The sequence below is a fragment of the Anopheles nili genome, chromosome 2, assembly GCF_943737925.1.
Source record: "Anopheles nili chromosome 2, idAnoNiliSN_F5_01, whole genome shotgun sequence".
NCBI lineage: Eukaryota > Metazoa > Arthropoda > Insecta > Diptera > Culicidae > Anopheles > Anopheles nili.
Genome location: NC_071291.1, coordinates 4,291,640 through 4,312,525, shown reverse-complemented (window position 1 = coordinate 4,312,525; position 20,886 = coordinate 4,291,640). Strand labels below are relative to the sequence as shown.

Here is a 20,886-nt window from a genome sequence, read left to right as displayed (position 1 = left end):
AAAAAAGTGCTAAATTACGAAGTATTGCCGCTGGGAGGTTCTGGACCGCTTTTCGAACGTACCATTCCCTCCAATCTGCTCCGTTTCCGGGTTCCATCCGGAATCCGCGCGTCCAGGAAGAGTAGCTTCATTGGAGTCGCCGGAATAATGTATGGCGCTCTTGTGTGTAGGAATTGTGGTTAAAGTAGAAAGTGAATGGATTGGCGTGTATTTTTTTTTCAACCAATTCCTTACACTGGACCCGATGGTGGTACGCGAAAGATAAATGTCCCATCTGGACCGGACTCATTGTGATTACGTGAATTTTTGTTTCCCCGTGACGCGCGGACGGTTTGCTTTTTTGGTTTTCTTTCGTTTTGTGGCGGTTCCCAGGCGCCGCTCTAGATGATGCGGTTAATCACCTTGCCCGTCATCGTCGTCGCCACCGCCGTGCCGTACACATACACATACCCATACAGCTTGATCAGCATCACACCGTCGACGCACACTGATGGATATTTTATTTTGCTTTTTTTGTCTTTCTTTTGCTTCCTTCTTCCTGCGTGCGACTCCGCGCTCGTGACTACGGCGGCGTCGTCCATTTTGGTGATCCGGCGCGTTTAATTTGCCTGTGGTTTCGCGCGGACGTTTTTCTGGCTGTTTCCGATCCCGCATCGACATCTGTCCGGGTGGCTGGCGCAGTAAGTGAACACGCGTGTCTGCTAGGACGTGGGTGAACGAGTTGCGTCGGGAACACGAGCACCATCAACACCGCCAGCACCACGCATCCCTCAGGCAACGACGTTTATCACCCCCATCACCACCATCCGCACCGAGGCCCTCGGAGCCGGAACAGTGAGGCAGGAGGCAGCGGAACCGGTACTAGAAAGATGCACCCGTCGAAAAAGATGATCCCCGCCGAACTGGACGATCATGAGAAGGGAAAGCTGTTTGTCGGCGGGCTGTCCTGGGAGACGAGCCACGAGAACCTGCAGCGCTACTTCAGCCGGTACGGTGAGGTCATCGATTGCGTCGTGATGAAGAACAACGAGACGGGCCGGTCACGCGGTTTCGGTTTCGTGACGTTCGCCGATCCGGAGAACGTTGAGCGGGCGCTGGAGAACGGTCCGCACACGCTGGATGGTCGCACGATCGATCCGAAGCCGTGCAATCCGCGCTCGCAGCATAAGCCGAAGCGCACCGGCGGATATCCGAAGGTGTTCCTCGGCGGATTGCCGCCCAACATCACGGAGACGGATCTGCGCACGTTCTTCTGTCGCTACGGCAACGTGATGGAGGTTGTCATCATGTACGATCAGGAGAAGAAGAAATCGCGCGGGTTCGGATTCCTGTCGTTCGAGAACGAGAACGCGGTCGAGCGGGCCACGAGTGATCATTTCGTGCACATCAGCGGCAAGCAGGTCGAGGTGAAGAAGGCGGAACCGCGCGATGGCAACCAGAACAACAGCAACAGCATGAATACGGACTCGTACCAGTGGGGCTCGCCGCAGGCGCCCCCGATGGGCAACGGCCAGATGGGCGGACCGCCGATTAACATGCAGTCGAACATGATCCAGGGCTACCAGGGCTGGGGCACGTCGCAGCCGCAGCAGGGCTACGGTGGGTACGGAGCGGGAGCCGCCAGTGCTGCCAATACGTACCAGAGCTGGGGTGCTCCGCCACCGCCGCAGCAGTGGGGCAATTACAACGCGACGCCCCAGCAAACCCAGGGCTACGGTGGTTACGACATGTACAACAACTCCGGTGCCGGTAGCGCCGGTGGATACGGTTCCGGTAACTGGAACTCGTGGAACATGCCCCCGAACACGGCTGGATCTGCGGCCGGCTCGACCGCGGACATGTACACGCGTCCGCAGTCGGGACCGACGGCCGGGCCAGGTGTTTCGGCCGGCCCAACCAGCGGTGGTCCGTCAAAGCCGGGCTCGGAGTACGGTGGTGGTTCGGCGGCCTATGGTGGCGGTGCTGCAGCTGCTGCTGCGGCCGCGACTGGGTACAACTACTACCAGAACGACCAGAACTCGTACAACAATCGGCCGCGTTCGGTGTACGGTGCCGGCAGCGATGCCACCTCTCAGCCACCCTACCAGGCGTTCTAGATGGGCCTGCCGGCTGCTGCTTCGACCGTTCGCGGTGCGGCCACCGTGGAGTCGTGGCCGGGTCGGCCCTGCTTGTCGGAGCCACCACCGGAGCAGTAGTGCGCGACAGCGTGGTTAGGACGATGAAACAACAGCGCGATGAAACTGGACAATTAGAGTATATATATATACACATGCACACAGCAACACACCCACACACCACCCATGCGTTGGATGCCACAAACAATAATAGACCGAGCAAAGCATCAGTTTCAGCACATCAGCAGCAGCAGCGGCGCAATGTCGAGGTTGTGATGGGTGAGAAAGTTGATGAATTTTGTTTCCTCCCGGACAGACGGAATACCCAAATCATGCAACACGCTGCCACCTTGGGCGGCGCTATATATCCGGCAGAATAGATAGCGAGAATCATCAATTAAACGCGGGCGCTGATGCGAGAGAAGAGGAAAAAACACACACTTCATTATAAATATATATATAGAGATACATATAAACGTACTAAAGGTAAACAGCATATTAAACTGGAGGGATTCTAATAAGGATGGAAAATGGATGCTTAGCAAAGATTATAAGAGTAATTATTACCTATACACATAGACACACGCTCGTTCACCCGTAAATTTTCACACAACACCTTGTACACCGTATAAACGATCGGCGAAAGCGAACAAGAGGACGTTGTCAGAGCGGTGGCAGAAGCAGAAAACAGAGGAAACATAACACAAATTCAGAATAAGTCATATGATGTACACACGAATAAGACACATGCGCGTTAGAATGTAGGATGTAGCAGCAGCTCGGGGATCGAACGGAATCGCACACGCGAGGTAAATGGAGAGGAAAATTTAGCGCTGAAAATGATGGCACATGCAGAGGAAAACTCGGGCGTCCGGCGTTCGTATAGCTTTGAAGAGTAAACAGTTTCCGTTTTCTCATGGAAATTCATATTTTATTGTACTAAATTATCGTATCATATTTTTTCGCCTCCATTGGAGCTCAAACTTCTCCATCCTTTCTGAGCTCCTCCATGCAGTGTGGCCAGGTGTATAAATTAGTTTGATATTTCAATTTTTAACCATTTTCCTCCTCACACGTGTGTCACGCACGAGCAAGTAGGAAGACGATTGGCAAACGCGCGTTTCAAGTGAAAGTGGAATTTTGTGCTTGGCTCAGGTGTGTTTTCAATCGCGCCTGAAAATACGTCGGCGCTTTTGACCACACGCGCGTCTACACGTACCGACAAGGAAACATTAATCGAATTTTTGCTATATTTTGGTAATAGTACAGAAAGTGCGCGATCGGTGCCAGATAGAACCTGGCGACGTCTACGTAACTGTTGAACTTCTATCACGACAAACGAAGGAGACGTACACAGAATACATTGCTGAACAATTTGAATTCGGAACCAGAACAGCCGTTCCCCAAAACAGCTTGCGCGCTGTAGTAATGTTGTTTTACGGTGAAGCGAATGAAATTGTACGTATAATGCGGTTTTGTGCATTCGTTTATTTTTTACTTTATCTTATTTTTTTCACTTTGATTTTATTTTAAAACTACAATTACGATAAATAACTATTAACGATAGCTTCTTCATTTTGTACTTTTGCTAATGATACTGTACTCTGTAGCGCCCTATCGTAAGTCACCGCGAAAGCTTCTCGCGTTTCGTCTTCAGTAGGCCACTTCCCCGCGTGAGGGGGTGGGTTTCTTTCTCCCGCGCTTGTACCGGTATTAGAGAAGAGACGGCACCACGGTTTACGCTAAGTTCCCGTGAGTTGCGCGGATCCAACTGCCTATCCCTGCGAACGCGTTCCCATTTTTCTTCCCTTTTCGTCCGAGCCACGGCGTGGTACGTGGTGTCATGTTTTAATGCATGGGTAGCACACGATGTAAAAGGAGAGACAAATTTTCGCAACCGATTAGAGCTATAGTTGGCATGACAAGAAGGCAAACGGCAGTCCCAGGCTGACGCGGGGCACGACGATCACCGTATTGGAAGTAAGGGAACAGGAGAGAAGCAAATCGATTTGCAGGCTACATGTAGAACGCACGGCAGGATTCGACTTAACATAATTAATGGTAGTTGCACTCTGTTCGTTCCATACATTTCCCTTGATTTTAAAGCTAGGTAAACAACTTTGCAGTTAATTGATACTTGTAGTAACGTTAAAATGCGGTGATAAGCAGTGTAAAACTACCATCATTATCAAAGCTAACGATTAAGAGAGACCGTGCGCGCGGACGCAATAGCGAATAGTTTCATGCGATAGCTTACTTCTAGAGCAAAGCACATACAAACAAAAACAAGGAAACTGTAAGGTAAAGAAATGGCCGGTTTTAAACGATAGAAAATCATTCGGTTAACTTGATCATAGGCTTATAATAGTATTTTCTGTTTTAGATTTTCTTTCCTCTTTTTTTGGTTGCGGCCAGTTCCCTCTCTGCTGCTTCTGTTCGGAAGAGGTGATTCTTGTTCTTGCGCTCGTGCGTTCGTGCATGCTGTACATTAGATGCCCTCAATATAATATTGGCCGCGGAGCAGGATTGCTTCCAAGCTACGACACACCCCGTATGTTATGTTTTAATTCTCCTTTCCCGCTCCTACTTCCTTTCATTTTGTTTTTTTTTCTACGCGGATCAATCGATTTCCCTACGCCTCTATGTCCACCTTTTTTCCACCCAACACCCATGCATAGAATCCTGCTTTCGAGTTAGAGAGTTTTGTTTTTTAAACAACGTATGATTATAGCTAAAATACAAGCAACAAAAACGCCTAACATCTAAGTGAAAAACAAAAAATCAACATCAACAACATATGGACTCTAGCACGCGGTAATTAAGATACAACGCGCCTAACGCGTTTTAAGAGCGAGAACTGATATTGTATAACTTTTAGAAACAACTAGTGGAGGGAAACGAACAAGCCACGATTGTTTTATTGAACTTACACGCACGGTTTTAGATGGTAATCGCACAGACAAGACAACAACACAGGCCAGGGCTTCGGCAGGGCGTTTGGTATTTTTCGTCTTTCCTTTGTTCCTTCTTCCAGCCGGAGAGGAGCAAAGGATAGAACACATGTCGCGAGTGGGAAGCGCCACGGTAACTTTAGAGCAGCATCATCCCAACCGCGCAGGATAAGAAAGGATGCAAACCGTTTTTTTAAGGATTTATTTTCGTAAGTCACGCTTACATCCCGGGCGGGGTAAGCGCGCATGGGTAAGATTCGCCAACAAGAGATTAGTGATAGATAGAGAACGGTCACTTAATAACAGATTAGATACAGCAAAAAAGAAACAAACTATAGCGCTAAACTAAGTAGAGGAGTGAGCTCGATGGTGACCGAAAAAAAGAGAAACACGGCAAGCAAGCAAGCGAGGAAGGATGAACAAAAGATGTTGATAGAGTGTGAATGTGAGTGAGAACGTGAATGAGCGAGTAAGTTAGTCTGGACGAGTGAGATGAGAGAGAATTGAAAGATTGAAAGTCTAAGAATAAATACTTAATAGCGAGAAAAAAAGGATAAAAAAGGAAAAAAATCTGCAATTCTAAAAATGTAACAAGCCCCCATTGTAAGTAGTAGAGCAACAAAAGCACACCCAGAATTAAGCGAAACGTTGAAACACTAAAGAGAAGTTTAGATTAAAAGACCAGGAAGCCCTGTTTAGTTAAACAAATGTGTTGAAGTAAGCAACAAAAACCCATAAGTAAGACAGCGATAGCGATACGAAGAGAGTTGGATGCGTAAAAGCGGTGTAAGAAAGCGTGAAGTTTATCTTTTTTTAAATAGTTGTTTCCCGGTATCGAATACCGCAGCCAAGCCGCGCGTGAAACTAGAGTTGATGTTTATGTTTCGTTTATTTTCTTCCGTTCAAACGTTTTCCACCAGCTTTTTCTAATACGATACGATAAAGAAGAATAGTATAGACGTTAGCCGTTGTTCTCGTTTCCCTGCGCCTGTATATTCCAAGTAGTTCCTCTGATGATCTTCCTCTATGTTAAGTGATGGATGTGTGTCTCCTGTGCGTCTACTCTTCCCGGTCCCTTTCCCTCGACCCTGCCACTTCCCACCGTCTATCGATCCGTTGAGCTCTGGAATTCGTTCCGTAAGATAAAATCCTCTGCGTTTGTTTGTTTGATCTATAGCTATGATTTTTAGTGCTTTTTAGTATGTGTAAAGGTGTTATTGAACTAAACTGAGAGACAAAAAAAAACAGAAATAAGGAACCCAGCAAGATGTGTGCTACCCGATCCTATGAGGAAAGCGTTGGTTATTCTTAGCGCGCTACAGTTTGCGTATAAGCTTATTCTGCTTTATTATTATTTCTTTTTGTATTTGCTATCTTTTCCTCCCATTATAACGTAAATATATACCATTATAATACCTATGCTCGTATATAAGTACGATTTTTTTATCGTTTTTGCCCGCCAACTATGCGTACATCCAACAATACCTTATTCACCGATTTGCAACCGTGCACGATTGAATATAGTTTTGGCTACAAAAAGAATGTGTTCAGTTTGTAGTTGTTATTCCCACTGGTAGGAAATTAGGAATTCGCTTACGTGTATCGAGCGGGCTTGTGCCGTGTGTGTGTGTGTCCTTGCGTCTTCTGATCCTTTTTGACTAGTGAGAAACCAAAAGATACAGTTTAATGCTTTAAAATGTGACGTAAAAGGTATCTTTTTTTAAACATAATACGCATGTAAGACCAATATGATCATTCATCGACGAGATTAGGCAGTTGTCGAGTTAGCGATACGTTTGCTAGTACGAGGTTCCAAACCTTACTAACCTGTTTGTTGGAAGAGATTGATCAGCTAAAGAGAACCACGAGACCCCACGCGTTAGAATGGACATGGTGGCTTCTCATAGGAGCGTTCAATAACTTTCTACACAAGTAATTTAGGCGAATCGCATTAACAACACAAATAGAAGGTAAATTAAAAAGTAACGCAATCCCTGGACTCTATCGTGAACGGACGATAAACGCAGGAAAAACGAATCTGTGGACTTATTGCATGAAATAACATTGAAATAATTTAAAGTGTAGGAAAAATGACAAAACTATTGTAAAATAGGAATAAAAATTCAGTAACAGCTTAGAATTACTTTGTGTAAGAGCTCAGTAAAGAATGGTCACAGGACACACGCGATACACACAGGCACATTTTTCTCGCTTTTTATTCACCGTTACGATTCTTGGCACAATTAAAAGATCCCTATATATGTATGTTAGGAGAACTCAATACGGACATTTGTTGTAGCTTAAACAAAATGAACCGCGGTACGATCGGTCTAATACAGTACCGCTCGCAACGGATAAGGCTATGCATTGAAGAAAGGCACACACAATCCTGCACGCTCCCTTAGAAATGGCATAGAAATTGAAATAGATTGAATCCACCACCATTTCGTTTCTACACATCCAAATTTTTAGTTTTGCGCTCTACCCTGGATAGAAGGTTGTCGCAGCAGTTTGATTTTTATTATTTTTATTTTTGTATCACAAGATTTTTTTAATTTTTTACTCATATTTTTGTATTTCAACAGCTGAATTTAATAAATTTATTCATTTAATATTGTACTATTGAGAAACTTTATTTATGTTTTCAAGCTTCATATACGTTTTGATCGATTTCCACCGTTTTAAGTATCACGATCATCATCGTTTTTTGTTTCTTTGGTTCGAAGAATATCTCGCAAACGATCACAAACCCGTTCCGGTGACTGCTATCCGGTAGCATACAATAAGAAGAAAAAAAAACGCTACGTGCGGAAGAATAAACATTACGTTAGACACACTAGACTCCTTGCAGGAGAGAAAGCAGCGCCAACATCAGTCAAATGTGGGTAGTACACGGTAGCAGCAGCAGCAGCAGCTATTTGGAGTGAAACCGATGCATACAACGTAAGAAACGTCACGAAATAACGACACTTAACAATACTAGGCAGAGCAAATAGTCCGATGCAAGTATGAAGAACACACGCGATACTACAATTGAAACGATTCAAGCAAGTGGTGCAAAATAACGACAAATGGTAAAAATGTAAGTTGAAATTGAAAAGACTGGTTAATATCAATTTTGAATTTAAGGAGCCGTAATTAGTAAGCAGAGTAGGGCAATACAAAGAGCAACAAACTAATCAATAACACTAAATAAGATAAACCCGTCGTGCAGAGAATGTAAACTTGTTGAACCGAAGAAAGAAAAAAAAAGATAAACTCAACCCCAAAAACGTTATGTAAGTTAGAGACAAGCAAAAGAGACATACTAAATCTAGTGGTTAAAAAAATTCTACAACCTGTTATTAAAAAGACGCATAGGGGCGCACGAAATAAGAGATGGAACTGGTTAAGTACTACCTATTAGTCGCGTTATGGTCAGTAATTGCAGCAAATGCTCGATCGCAATGATAGGTGTTCGCGAGCCAAGCCAGAACAATACTAGGATACTACTACTTCGGTACTGTTTGTTCTTCGGTTTCGTTTACGCTCGTTATGCTCACTTTTATAATTAATCGTTTTCTAAATTAACACGAACGAGAAGGCATTAGGAGTATGCACTATGTACCTTCGGAAGGATCAAGAAAACAGACATGGAGTAATACGTGAGACTTGTGGATTTGGGAACTGGTGTCGGGTGACATCTCTCTCTCTCTCTCTCTTTATCGTTCTCTCGTGCAACCCTTCTTGGACCCGCGTTGGACATTTGTGGTTGCTCGTTGAGCTTTATAACAGGCTTTAGACAGAGTTCACTCGATCGTGCTAGATATTAGGCACCCACCGGAGGGGGAAGAAGTTTAGAACTAGAACTTAAAGACAAAACTGTGCAAGGCTGTGGATTAGTTCAGACCTGGTCGTCCCGTTGTAGGCTTTTCTGTTGAGCCCAGTCTGTTTTCTTTCGATCGCGAGCGGTCGATCGAACCGCTCCTTACATTCTTCGCCCGTTTTGCTACTCCCGGCGATAGAGAATAAGGGTACTACGCTGAACGATAGACGAGGTACACAAGTTTAACTGAAGCTAGATAAGAAAAGCACCCACAAACAAACACATACACACACATGCATACTCCCTAAACAAAGAGAAACAACAAAACGTTATAGAGTTATAAGAAGAGATATATTTTTCGAGTGCTAAGCATAAAACACCTTGTCATTCGCTACTAATTCGAGGGCCCTTTCCCCCAAAACCCCGACAGGATAGGGGTTTTGTCTCTTCCGTAGAGCCAGTAGCCAGGGATCATACCGAAACAGATCAGTTCACACTACGTTTGGTGCTGTGCGTGGATGATTTCTATGAATGGCGCGCACGCCTCCCCTATTACTAGCTGTAAGCTACCGTTTTAAATCTTTATCTGGGCGGCATTCTTATCGCTCGTGGCGTAAATGAATCTAAGTCTGCTGCTTTTGTGGGTCGAAACAGTGTCCCCCTAGAAAGAGGCATAACAAACTGAACAGTAACTTTGTAAGTTATACATTTATACAATGCTATTATTTACTACGATAAGTAACTCGAAAAGGTCACTCCAAATAGCAGAGATGCTGCTGACGGTTAATAGGCATGCAAACAGCTGCAAACCCACCATTGTTGGCATGTTGTGCACAGACCCGGTTGGAAGAAACCAATAACCAATCCAGACAGTACCGCACAAAACCGGACAGAAGTCACTGGAACCGTGTGATGTGATTTGCGTTCTTTTAGGCCACACGTGGAAGGAGAGCTTTATGTTGGGATGTGAAGATGGATACTCAAATTTGCATGATGGCCGGAAAGGGAAACGGAAAACGCCAAACAAAGTGAAGTGGAAAGAAGGATAATGTGTACAATTGTTCTATGATGAAGAGGAATCGCTCAGAAATGCACTTGTACACACTCATTAGAACACGAAACCCTCAAAAACACATGCTCAGATAAATTGTAAGCAAACATACACACACACAGACACACATACACTCACAATAAGAAACCAGTGTTAATGAGTCTAAACACATTTGATGGATTTAGAAAATGAGAGAAAGTAATTTTCTTTTTGACATTGCCTTATTAACATTAACAAAGTAAAAAAGAAATGTAATGATCGAAGAAGGTATTGAAGATGAAATTCCACTCATAGACAAAACTAAATACATTAAGGGCGCTCGCCTAAACGATGATAACGGAAATGGGAAGGTGAACATTTAAATGCCTAGCTATCGGTAGAGAACGGAAGCATACATACGAAGGTGGCAAACCAAGCGTTTAAGGTGTAATACTAAGTGCAAGAAACAATTTGACAACATAGCAAAAAGTTAAACCAAGTAAAACTCCTTCTTTGAGAGCTCATTTTTTTCCTATACCCAACAATATGAAGCTATTGTGCGTGCGCTGTACTGCACTGGCAATGGTGGAAATCATTTCCGCAACGAGCAAAACGAGCGGACATCTTTGGAACGCTCTCCCCGGCGCCACGATAGTATTTTACTACCTGTCTAATCTAAGCAAAGAGATCCACAGTTTGTGCTTAGAGATGTAAACGAAACGGCTAGAGAGATGATCACTTTGAAGAATTGTGTAAAGTAAGATGTCGTAAAGCCGCACATTTTTTCGTTGACACACATTAAGTACCCCAACTACCGATCGCCGATAGCATGCGGGATCGTTTCAAAACATTAACAAATTACATGAACGTGGGGTGGAAGACGGATGGAAGACGCTTGAGAAAGATAAACCACACAATACGAAGCGGAAATTTACTGTAACGAACCCATATTTGGTAGTATTTAATCACTTGCATGTAACTCGACTAAGAAATAACATTATAATATATCAATGTACTCTTAAACCCCTCTTGAAATATGATATAAGTGCGTAGAGCAGATGAGATGGAGACATGACACTATTTTAAAGCTATGTTTAATTAAACTTAAGACAAGCAAGGAAAAAAAACACAACCCAGATATATCGAACGGAATGTCAGTCAACCACCCTCAGTGAAAGGAATCAAGTTAAAAATATATAATTGCGCCAAGCATGGCGAAGGACAAAACAGGCAACAATCCCCCAGTTGCCCGGTTTGGCTGTCAGTTAGCTACAGTAAGCAGGTAGTGTAAATCCCTGGTCTGGTAGATAATGTAACGATTCGCGACCATCATCCGATGGCAAATCACATACTCAGCAGACAACATTCGCCCCATCCCGTGTTAGGAAAATGGCGCCCCAATGCGATGGAGCTGAAAGCGGCCACGTGCTTAGCGTTCTGTTTACACTCGTTTTCAAGCAGTCGGCAGGTGGGCGTTTGATACTCACTGAAACACAATCGTTAGTGCGCTAAGTTAAGAAGGTAGAGAAACTTGCCTCAAAGGTGAACCTGTTTGTAAAGTACCTATATACCTAGTTTCCCTTGGAGCCCTGCGCCATGCAGACGGATTAGTTGCTTTCTGTCTCCTCCGATGAAGAAGATTTGCGTTGATTTAGCACACTGCCAACGTTTAATTCCTAGACAACAGACACACTCATACAAACAAACAAAGAATAACAGAAAACACAATCAGACACAATGATAGGGCGGGGCATGATTGTAAAATTGTCTCTAGAGATCGTGTAAAAAGAACCTGATAATCTATTCACTTTTATCGCAAGTCTTTGGTGAGATAGGGCTGGAAGTGGATGGCAAGACGAAAGAGACATACAGTTGACAGAGCAAATTGAAATGAAGGATAACAATTGTTAGTTTACGCCTCATCGGAACGGTTTGGTTATGGGTAGGGGACAAAAACAAAAGGCTACCATTTAAGGCATATACTTAAGGCGATAAGCAACGTTTAGCAGGTGGCAGCAAAGGGGTTTGAGACAAGTAAAAACGAACACATACCCTACACACTGAGCGAAACACTGTTTGAGATTGATTCCTTACGTTCTCTACCTTTACACCACGTTGTCCTTTGCTTTTTACACACTACCGGAGGAAACTAAACGAGAGACATCGCTGAAATGTGTTTATTACGAGTATAACAAAACAAAAAAAATACTAAGAGAAAAAATATTAACAAAAAAAAACTGGTTGTTTGTATGGAAATTATTTAATGAAAAAAAAATGAACATGAACAAATCCAATCAAACGCTTCTAGCACTTACTGACCTGTCGAGAGAGGAGATTGACAATGGTTTCGTTTTTTTCTACGATGACATGTGAGCTGGGCTCATAATAGCGCCATTAGGTTTAGATCAGTGGCATCAGTGAGCGATCATATGACTTGCTCGAAGATGTACGTGTACGTGGGAAAGTACGGCCTACTACGTCGACGATTTACTTCACCGTCTGTCAGTTGGTGTTTTGAAATGTCGCCATTTGTAGCGTGTTTAATTTTCTTCCTTATACAAAATGCTGGTAAAGCCTTTGGAACCCTCCGTTTCCATTCACCAAAAGTTAATCTGATGAAAAAACTGCGTGCTCCACAGAACGATTTACCACCTTTGACGGAGAATGCCCACCCCACGGACCACAATATGGTACGGTAATTGAACATGTGCTTCCGGAAGACTACCGTTGGCCAAATGCCACCGTTCCGTACAACTACGATGGAACATTCGGTACGTTAACCCGCGGATCCAAGGGTTCCGATCTGAAACACTCTCAAACCACTAGGCTTTAGATCCAGTTCAGCTAGCGAACATTCGCGAAGCAATGGAAACGCTCTCGCATAGAACTTGCTTGCGGTTCAAGGAACGGACGTTCGAAGACCGATATCTCACGATAACCAACACTCCAGACGATGGTTGCTGGGCGGACACGGGACGTCAGCAGCATGGTCCTACGGTAATGCGCATCCACTGCTATGGTTGCCGTGTAAACTCTGCTAGAACTTTCTCCCCGTTAGTACGCGAACCTCGCAGCAACGTGTACTAAGCGCTCCGGAACGATACTTCACGAGTTGCTGCACGTTCTGGGATTTCCGCATCAGCATGCACGTCCCGATCGCGATCACCATGTGTGCGTTTGGTATGAACACATCCTACCCCAACCGGCTGCCCTGTACAGCTACGAAATCGTACGTCCTTGGCCGAAACTGGCGTTTCCTTTGCCGTACGACTTCGAAAGCATCATGCACTACACGCCGGATATGTACAGCATCGCAGCTGGCCAACTGTCTACCTTAACTGCGCGACACCCTTGGAACGTTGCTGCGGTGGGACAAAGAGAACAGTTGACGGACTATGACGTGCTGGGAATACAGTTTTTGTACTGCGTTTAATCAATGGCAAGCGATTGTTGTAGTTAGTTTTGAAAGAAAATGCCCCTTTTCGGTTTACGCACGGTGTATCATTTGATTAGTAGATGACGGAAGGCCGAGACCGCATAATGCGATCAGTGGTGGTGAGTTTAGTTCTGCTAGGGATGCTAATAGCGTCTGAAATATCGCACGTCAGCTCGGAGTTGATCCCGATCGATCTAACCGTTTTCGGGAGTACTCTGTACCGCTTGATCGATACATCCGTTGGTAGGCCGATTAGCAGTGCACCGTTCCGTTTGCACCGGAAACTCATCCCTTTCCTTTGCTCGATGTTAGATTCGCTCGTTCGCAACCATGATCCTTCGGCTGGAGTTGAACCGTGGGAGCTGGGAAATCTCGTCGGTGGAGATATGCGCCTTCCCAGACCACGATTCCAAAATGCACTAGCCGGTCCACCCGATGCAGCCTATCGCTGGCCAAACGCAACCGTCGTGTACGCGATTGATGGCAACTTCAGTAGGTAGCATCGTCGCACCGTTCGAAGTCATCGTTTGGTCTGATGCATAGCACGTTCCTATGGTACATTTCCCAGACTCGTCCGAGTTGGGCTTCATCAATGGAGCGATGCGGGAGTTCGAGCGGTTCACTTGCGTTCGATTTCGACGACGGCGAACGATCGCTCCCGTAGACAAGACGTACGTCTCGATCGACAACATTGACGCCGGGTGTTGGAGTGATGTGGGTAGAGGTGTTGAACGATCCGTTGTTAATCTGCAGCCAGGATGTGCCAACGCACTAATAACACCAGTGCATGAGCTAATGCATTCGCTTGGGTTCTACCACGAGCATAATCGACTCGATCGTGATCGGTACGTGACCATTCTGTACGACAACATGCAACCTGACGAATGTAAGTCCCTGTGGTGAAGAGTAGTAGAGTAGCGAACCATTATCCTTTTCGTGATCAATGTTTTAGCCTTGCGCAGTAACTTTGACCTGGTTGATCCTGCCAACACGACCACGTTCAACGTGCCGTACGATCTCGGTAGTATCATGCACTACCGTCGTAGTGCTTTTTCTGTACGACCGTCCGAGTTGGACACCATGCGTGCCAAAGTACCCTGGGAAGGAGAGCTCGGACAGGGCTCTACTCTAACCTGGTACGACGCGTTGCTCATCAACATCATGTACTGTGGCGTGCCGGCACCAAGAGAACCACTTCCCGTGCCGTCTCGATGGATTCCAGCGAAGGCTTATGGACGCAGAGATCATTTCCGGTACCGGCGTGTTGTTCGTGATACCGCTAGAGGTGGAGCATAGCAACTGGAAGTGAAAAGACGAAGAACGTATGTGTTAAAAGAGTATTTTCTGTGGCGTTGCATGGATTCAAGAGTCTTAAAATTGGGAAAAAAAATCCGTGGAACGCTTTTTAAGAGAAACCTCCTTATGTCTATCCCATTTTACGCGCGATCAGATAAAGAAAAATCCACATTTTGAATGCATATTTATTGATGTTCAATTTATGCTATTCCAATCGAATCAAACATCGCCTCAACTGCTTCTAGCAGTTCGTATCAATTATCTCTGCGAAACAGAAATTGTTTACAGCTCCGTGAGTTTGTGTCTGCAGTCGAGCATGCTTGAAACGGCATGCTTCAGTTGTGCTTATATTCTTCGAGGTTCCGTTCCGACTTTTAGCACCGGTACGCTGGAAGAACTTTCAAAAACTTTGTGGTTCGCATTTCCTTTTGCCGTTTGGCTTCTTGACCTCTGTGCCGCTCCTTTCAACGGCCCTTTTCGTTGCATGAACGTATCTCAGTGCGCCGAATTTACGATGATTTTCACACAGCCCATCCCCAACAACATACCCGAACGGGTTCAATCTGGGAGTTAATTATCATTTCGGATGTGAAATTGGGTTTTCATGTCGAATGGCCGCCTTCGGTCAGCGTAGGATATATTGCCGCAAGATCTTGCGCCTTGGCCCCACAGGGCAAGAAAACTGGCCCGGTCTGGTCCTAAGAAAATGAACTTTCCAAAGTCTTATTAATTTATCTGTTCCGCTTGGAATGGTTGCCGTTTCGCAAATATGGAAAACATGTTCCGTCCGGAATGCCTACGCTTTCGGGCCTCCCTGGCGGGAGTTGTATCGTGTGCTAAATGAAAATCCGCTCGGTCGGAACGACCATTTTTGGTGCAGGAAAAGGGTTCAGCCTGTGTATGCGGAATGAAATCCTATCTCAATCTAATGGAAACAGGAAAACCCTCGATGCATGGGCAGGGTTGTTGTGGGATTGTTAGTGGGATGATTAACACGTCGTATGCATGAAAAGTCCATTGCCGGGCACACATATTTCAGCCCTAAATTCCCTCCGGTCAATCCCGCACACGGTGAGGCACCGACTCGGGGACAGAAGGATACGCAAACAATAGATCAAAATTTGTCATAAATTTTCCGCAACAACAAAGGCACCATCAACACCCACCGTCACTGCAAGCATCGTAAACAATCGAATGATGAACCGGTTTCTAGGAGTCGGCCTTGCTCAGTTTTCATCAGGGACAGGATTTTCGAGAGTATGAGGTCGATGAAAGGGGATAGTAGACTGGTAAGATTGCAATAAACCATTTTTTTAGCTAGCAAAAGACCTATGTCTGGCTATGTATGGCTCTGGTGAAAAAACACGTTTCTTTTTGGAATTGGATATGTGGTCGAATTGGTAAAAAAACTCTTGAATGATGTATATATGGCTCATGGTATGAACAATGAGCAAAAAGTCTACGAAAAGTTCTATAACGAATTCGCAGCTAAGTGCAGATGATACTGAACAAAATCGAAAGAAAATTAATATATTCAGAAGGAACAGGAGAACTTTCTTCTTTTTCTTCTTCTTTACTAAGGTTTTAACACGGTACGATGCAGGAGAACTTTAAACTGTATATTCCGCATGGTTCAAGTTCATAATACAAAAGTAGTAACTGACTGTTCCGCAACAGGTCAAACTTCAATGTACTATGGTTTTCGAAAATCGCGCTTCGGACTTGTTTCGAAATACGCATCGATACCGAACAGGCTGTCAGCTGACAGCTTCGTATCGTTTGTTTTCGTGCTGCCGGTGTTTCTCCGCTGGGAAATTATTGTAAGAAAATCGAAAATTCGTGAAAAATTCTCCATATTCTCATTTTATCAGAACAACAAAACACAGATGCTAGAGATTTCTTTCGTTTCCAATAGTTTGCTTCATGAAGTAAGTGATTACATTGCAATTTATATTAGCGACGTTTCACGTTGTGTACTAATGCACTACTGCGTGTTAAGTGATTCTCTAGCTGTGTATCATTGCCAATGGTCTATTAAGTGATACGTAAAGGCACAGAGTCAAGCCAATGTTTATACATATATACACAAAAGCAAACTACATAGCTCACACGACGGCCGACAGCTGAGAAATAACAGGAGCTGCTGGGGCCTGTTATCTTGTACAAATATCACCGATAAAGTAGCTGGTTCCTGCGAGGCGCCTGAGAGTATAATTTATCCTTCTGCGAACTAGCGACCACCAGGTATGTTGACTTGAACTTTTCTCAGCGCCCGACGGGACGAGAAAATGATACGCCAGCTTGAAACGAACCGTTGCTTTCCATCCTTGCCGGTAGCTTTCGTCGGACGCGGATGAATAGTTGTATCCGGCACACTTGGATAAACTTTCGCGCAACTGCCACGGTACAAAAGAACCAGGCCGGAAACTGTTGATTTCCTTTCGGGCAATGCTGATAACGTTACTGTAGCACTCGGTACCTAGCGTTTGTGTGCTTCAGTAGTTGACTATGTGCTATGGACGCGCGGTTTTTCACAATTATGGGATGGGATTTTAAGGCTGTACTTTTTTATCACTATGAATTAAATGCGTAGAAATGCTAAAATGCTCATACACATCACCTGACACATTAGTTTGGAAAACATTATGAAGGGTTTGACTTGATAATGTAAAAAAAAGCTACATAAAGATTGTAACAATGGTTCTGGGAAAATATGTTTGAAACTGGATAAACAATCGACGCCTACTGTGGTCCAGAAATAGCACGTGGTATAGTCTTCCGCAGTTGCTTGCGCTTGGCTAGGTTTTCCCAGCCTCGGGAAAGCTAAGCCGTACACAACTATCGCACGCTATTGATTTAAGGATCACACGGGGAAGGAAAACGGCTGGGAACAGCTTTGCAGCAAGTTAGATGAGCCTTGTATTCTTCCTCGAGAGACATCAGCACCCACCGGAGTCTCGCCCCCAGTGGGAGGGGGCGCTAGAATCAATAGCATTTTCCAGCAATTTAAACAACCCATGCACACCCTGGGAGCGGTGGCAGAAGGAAAAGTTTACCATCCACTGGGAAAATGCTACCAACAGCAGAGAGAGCGGTTGGTAACAGTTGCGAGTTTGTTTTCCAGCGGGAGTTGTTTTGTTCTTCGCTCAACGCCTACGAATGGGTTGTAGTGGCCTGAGTGGCCAGGTTGTTGTAGCTGGTCCCCAGTTGGTCGTCGGAGAAACCAGAGTTTCTGGCTGCGGTTTGGAGAAAGCGTGTTCATGCGGCGATGGCTCCATGCGAATCTTGAATACAATCCGATGGTCCGATGACTTATCGAATGATCCTAAAGGAAAGGAGTGCGAAGCTTCTGCTCCGTTTGCACGCTTCAGTTGCAAGCGTCAGGACACAGAGAGCAGCTGCGAAAGTCCGTCCATTTTCACGCCATACCACCCGTACCGACCGTTGGAATGCGATTGGTAGGAGAGCTGTGTGTCGATGAAAATCGATTCAATTACATCCTTTTGCAGTTGTTCTGCGATTGCCAATTGCCCTGGTACCCGGTGCCCGGTGCCATTTATTCGGCAACCCACCGAAGAGATTCTGGAGGCGGATGATATTGTGTAGAAATAATACTATTTGCATACGAAAACAGCATGATTAGTTTCGCATTCACGAAGCACTGGAACTCTTTGTCGTTTTGTGATCGCTATCACACGCTCGTGACCGTCCAGTTTTATGCCGGTACCGCTCGGAGGGAGTTTTTGGTCCCTTTGTGTATGTGTGGGTGGGGGTGGTGCACGCACGTGTTAAACGAGGTGCACTTGCATTCTGCTCCCTCGAAACGGAGCGAGTCAATAAACCAATAACGCTCGCTCGTAACGCCACTTCCGACCAAATTTGCGCAAAATAAATCACAATTTTGCTCACCCACAAATGCGCTGCCGCACGATGAAATCACGTGTACCGGCGTTCGTGCTAATGATGCTGCGGAAGTTCCTCCGATCGGTCGGAATTCATTGCGCCATCTATCTTGCGCGGGCCAAAATTCGACAAAGTAACCCACCCCGAGAGTGTGCGGGCTTTTCGAACGAACGCAAGAAACCCCGGTGGCGGTAATATCGTGTATCGTTTCCATTACGGCGCAAATTATGGGCAGGACGACACACGAAACTAGCGATAAACCTGCGCTATTGCTGGGCCCGGGTGAGGGGCCGGAGATAAAATCAAAACTTCTCATAAAGTACAATTTAACACCGCATTGATGGTTGGGTCTTTGCGAAACCGTTCGCAGCACCCTCGCCAAGGCTTCCCTACGGCAGTGGGTGTCCTTTCCCGTCCACCGGACGCACACCGAAATCACCCGCCAGGGAGTGCTTTGGTTGGTCCGCCAAAAATGGCGCAAGGATTGCTCGAGTGGATGTGGCAGATAAAGGCCAAGGGTTTAATTCCCTCCACGGGAATCGTTATTTCTCGCTTTCGTTTGACTAGCTGAATGCAAATTGGTTCAAATTGTACATTGTGTTTCCTACCTGTCTGCCTGGGTATGAATAGTTATCCGGGATCGGGGTTTTTTTTTTTCTCTATGTTTTCTTTCCCATGCGAACGGAAGGACGAATTTTCGATTCCAGCATGTGGGTGGTGCATTCCGTTCCCAGCTCGCGCAAGCAAGCACATACGTGTTCCACGCTTAGCGTACTTGCCGTTTTCGAAGAAGCAGCCGCTGCTGGAGATGTGATTGAAAATGAGAAAAAAAAACTGCAAGCTTAAAGGAGGTGGAGCAGAATGCACGTGTGACCGTGCATGCGCCATTGTCCTTTCGCAGTTCCGATTCCAGTCTTTCTCAGGCGACCACGGGAGCTTCCCGGTTTGCTATCGGCTCGAGTGGTTTCGCATTAACTTTATGGATATGGGGAACTTTGCTGGATGCCGATGGTACCACGGTTCCCAGCAAACCAGATGCGACTGATAGCCGTTGCCGACGGTGTGGCACGGAAGTATGCACACACACGCTTTCTCTTGGGTGAACCAGGTTTACTTGGAAGGATTTCGGATTTTGTGCGATTTTATTTAGCGCTACTACCATCCATTCTTTCACGTGCATAACAACGCCCTGTTCGTAAAGCGTAAAAAATATTAAAATACAGATAAATTATAGTTGATATCAGGGGTTTGGAAGTCATCATCCCTAAGGCCTTCCTTGAGGATCAGAGATATATACATCCATCTTTAAAGAAATGTAGAATCACCAACTAAATTGATGATCATGCTATTTGTACAGACTGTGTAAAAATGCATATTTTTGGCCTTATTGCTGCTGCGAAAAACCCTTTCCCGGTTCCACACCAACTCGATGGCACTACTTGTGGCGCACACTGCACGGTGCCTCCGTTCACTTTGGCACGTAAGGAAAGTGCAACGATATGCATAAAACACTCGTGCAATAATAACACACCACCCAACACACTAAAAATGATCACGTGCAACCAGGGCACCTCCTCCTACCGACTTCCACTGCACTTTCCCTAAGACGGCTATTAGACGCCCGCCACGAAGGACCTCCCATCGTGTTCCTCGTGAACGAGGGGGAAAATCTCGATGACGGTATTAGAGAAAACGGAAATAAAGTGCAATAATAGAAAATAAAACGGAAATATATACGCGCTACGTGCGCGTGGACACAGCAGGCGTTGAATCGATCGAAGGCCACCGGGCGGTTTCGTGCAGCTGGCGGATTCGTGCAACAATCTGGCTGCGGGTTGCAATAGCGTTTACGCTGCAAGACGCCGGTTTCGAAACAAGAAAAGAATGGGGTGTTTTGGGAGGGAAAACTCCCCGTTCGCTGTGTTTAGCTAATATCAGCCGAATGGAAATCAAAACGGGCTCCCTTTGAGCGCCTTTTGCTGTGGCTCCAATTGCATCCAATTGCGCCCGATCGAACGGATTGCGTCGTGGAGAGCTCGCAAAGAGGGAGAATGCATTTTTATGGTCGCGTGTCGCCAAAAGGCTCTTAACACCTTTCGAATGGGTGGGTGGGTGGGTTGGAACCGCCCGGGAAATGGGATCTCCCTTTTATGGCCACAATCTTCAATCGGGCTTTTATTTGGGGGCGTTTTTCACGAACCGAACCCGGGGCTCGTGTGTGGATGCGCGGAACCATTTTAAAATGTCCCCAGTCTCGCTGCCGTGGGGTAGTCGAAGTGTCGATAAAAATTTCATTCCACTTACCGCACGGGGCGTCCAATCCCGTTCCGTGGCCGGAACGAATTGCCGGA

The 20,886-nt window shown here is 45.6% G+C and overlaps 3 protein-coding genes across 3 annotated transcripts; all 3 read left to right on the top strand.

Moving 5' to 3' along the window:
- The first annotated feature begins 850 nt into the window (after positions 1–850).
- On the top strand, positions 851–7,684 carry LOC128721150 (heterogeneous nuclear ribonucleoprotein 27C). The gene has a single exon (XM_053814873.1). The coding sequence runs from the start codon at positions 870–872 to the stop codon at positions 2,094–2,096; it is 1,227 nt and encodes a 408-aa protein (XP_053670848.1). The 5' UTR covers positions 851–869; the 3' UTR covers positions 2,097–7,684.
- Positions 5,312–13,333, top strand: LOC128721553 (bone morphogenetic protein 1-like). Its single transcript, XM_053815315.1, has 4 exons — positions 5,312–5,315; positions 12,540–12,671; positions 12,734–12,897; positions 12,959–13,333. The coding sequence occupies exons 1-4, from the start codon at positions 5,312–5,314 to the stop codon at positions 13,331–13,333; spliced, it is 675 nt and encodes a 224-aa protein (XP_053671290.1).
- A 143-nt stretch (positions 13,334–13,476) lies between these two features.
- Positions 13,477–14,632, top strand: LOC128721551 (hatching enzyme 1.2-like). Its single transcript, XM_053815312.1, has 4 exons — positions 13,477–13,579; positions 13,649–13,828; positions 13,905–14,222; positions 14,289–14,632. Exons 1-4 carry the CDS (start codon positions 13,477–13,479, stop codon positions 14,630–14,632), a joined length of 945 nt encoding a protein of 314 aa, XP_053671287.1.
- The last annotated feature ends 6,254 nt before the right edge of the window (positions 14,633–20,886 follow it).

What these genes read in the sequence shown, in the direction of transcription:
- LOC128721553 (XM_053815315.1), top strand. An exon ending in CAACTACGATGGAACATTCG is followed by an intron (nt 12,672 to 12,733) that starts GTACGTTAACCC and finishes ACTAGGCTTTAG; the next exon opens with ATCCAGTTCAGCTAGCGAAC. An exon ending in GTCAGCAGCATGGTCCTACG is followed by an intron (nt 12,898 to 12,958) that starts GTAATGCGCATC and finishes TCTCCCCGTTAG; the next exon opens with TACGCGAACCTCGCAGCAAC.
- LOC128721150 (XM_053814873.1), top strand. Translation starts at nt 870, where the DNA reads ATGCACCCGTCGAAAAAGATGATCCCCGCCGAACTGGACGATCATGAG.
- LOC128721551 (XM_053815312.1), top strand. Translation starts at nt 13,477, where the DNA reads ATGCTAATAGCGTCTGAAATATCGCACGTCAGCTCGGAGTTGATCCCG. An exon ending in CTTGATCGATACATCCGTTG is followed by an intron (nt 13,580 to 13,648) that starts GTAGGCCGATTA and finishes GCTCGATGTTAG; the next exon opens with ATTCGCTCGTTCGCAACCAT. An exon ending in CGCGATTGATGGCAACTTCA is followed by an intron (nt 13,829 to 13,904) that starts GTAGGTAGCATC and finishes TACATTTCCCAG; the next exon opens with ACTCGTCCGAGTTGGGCTTC.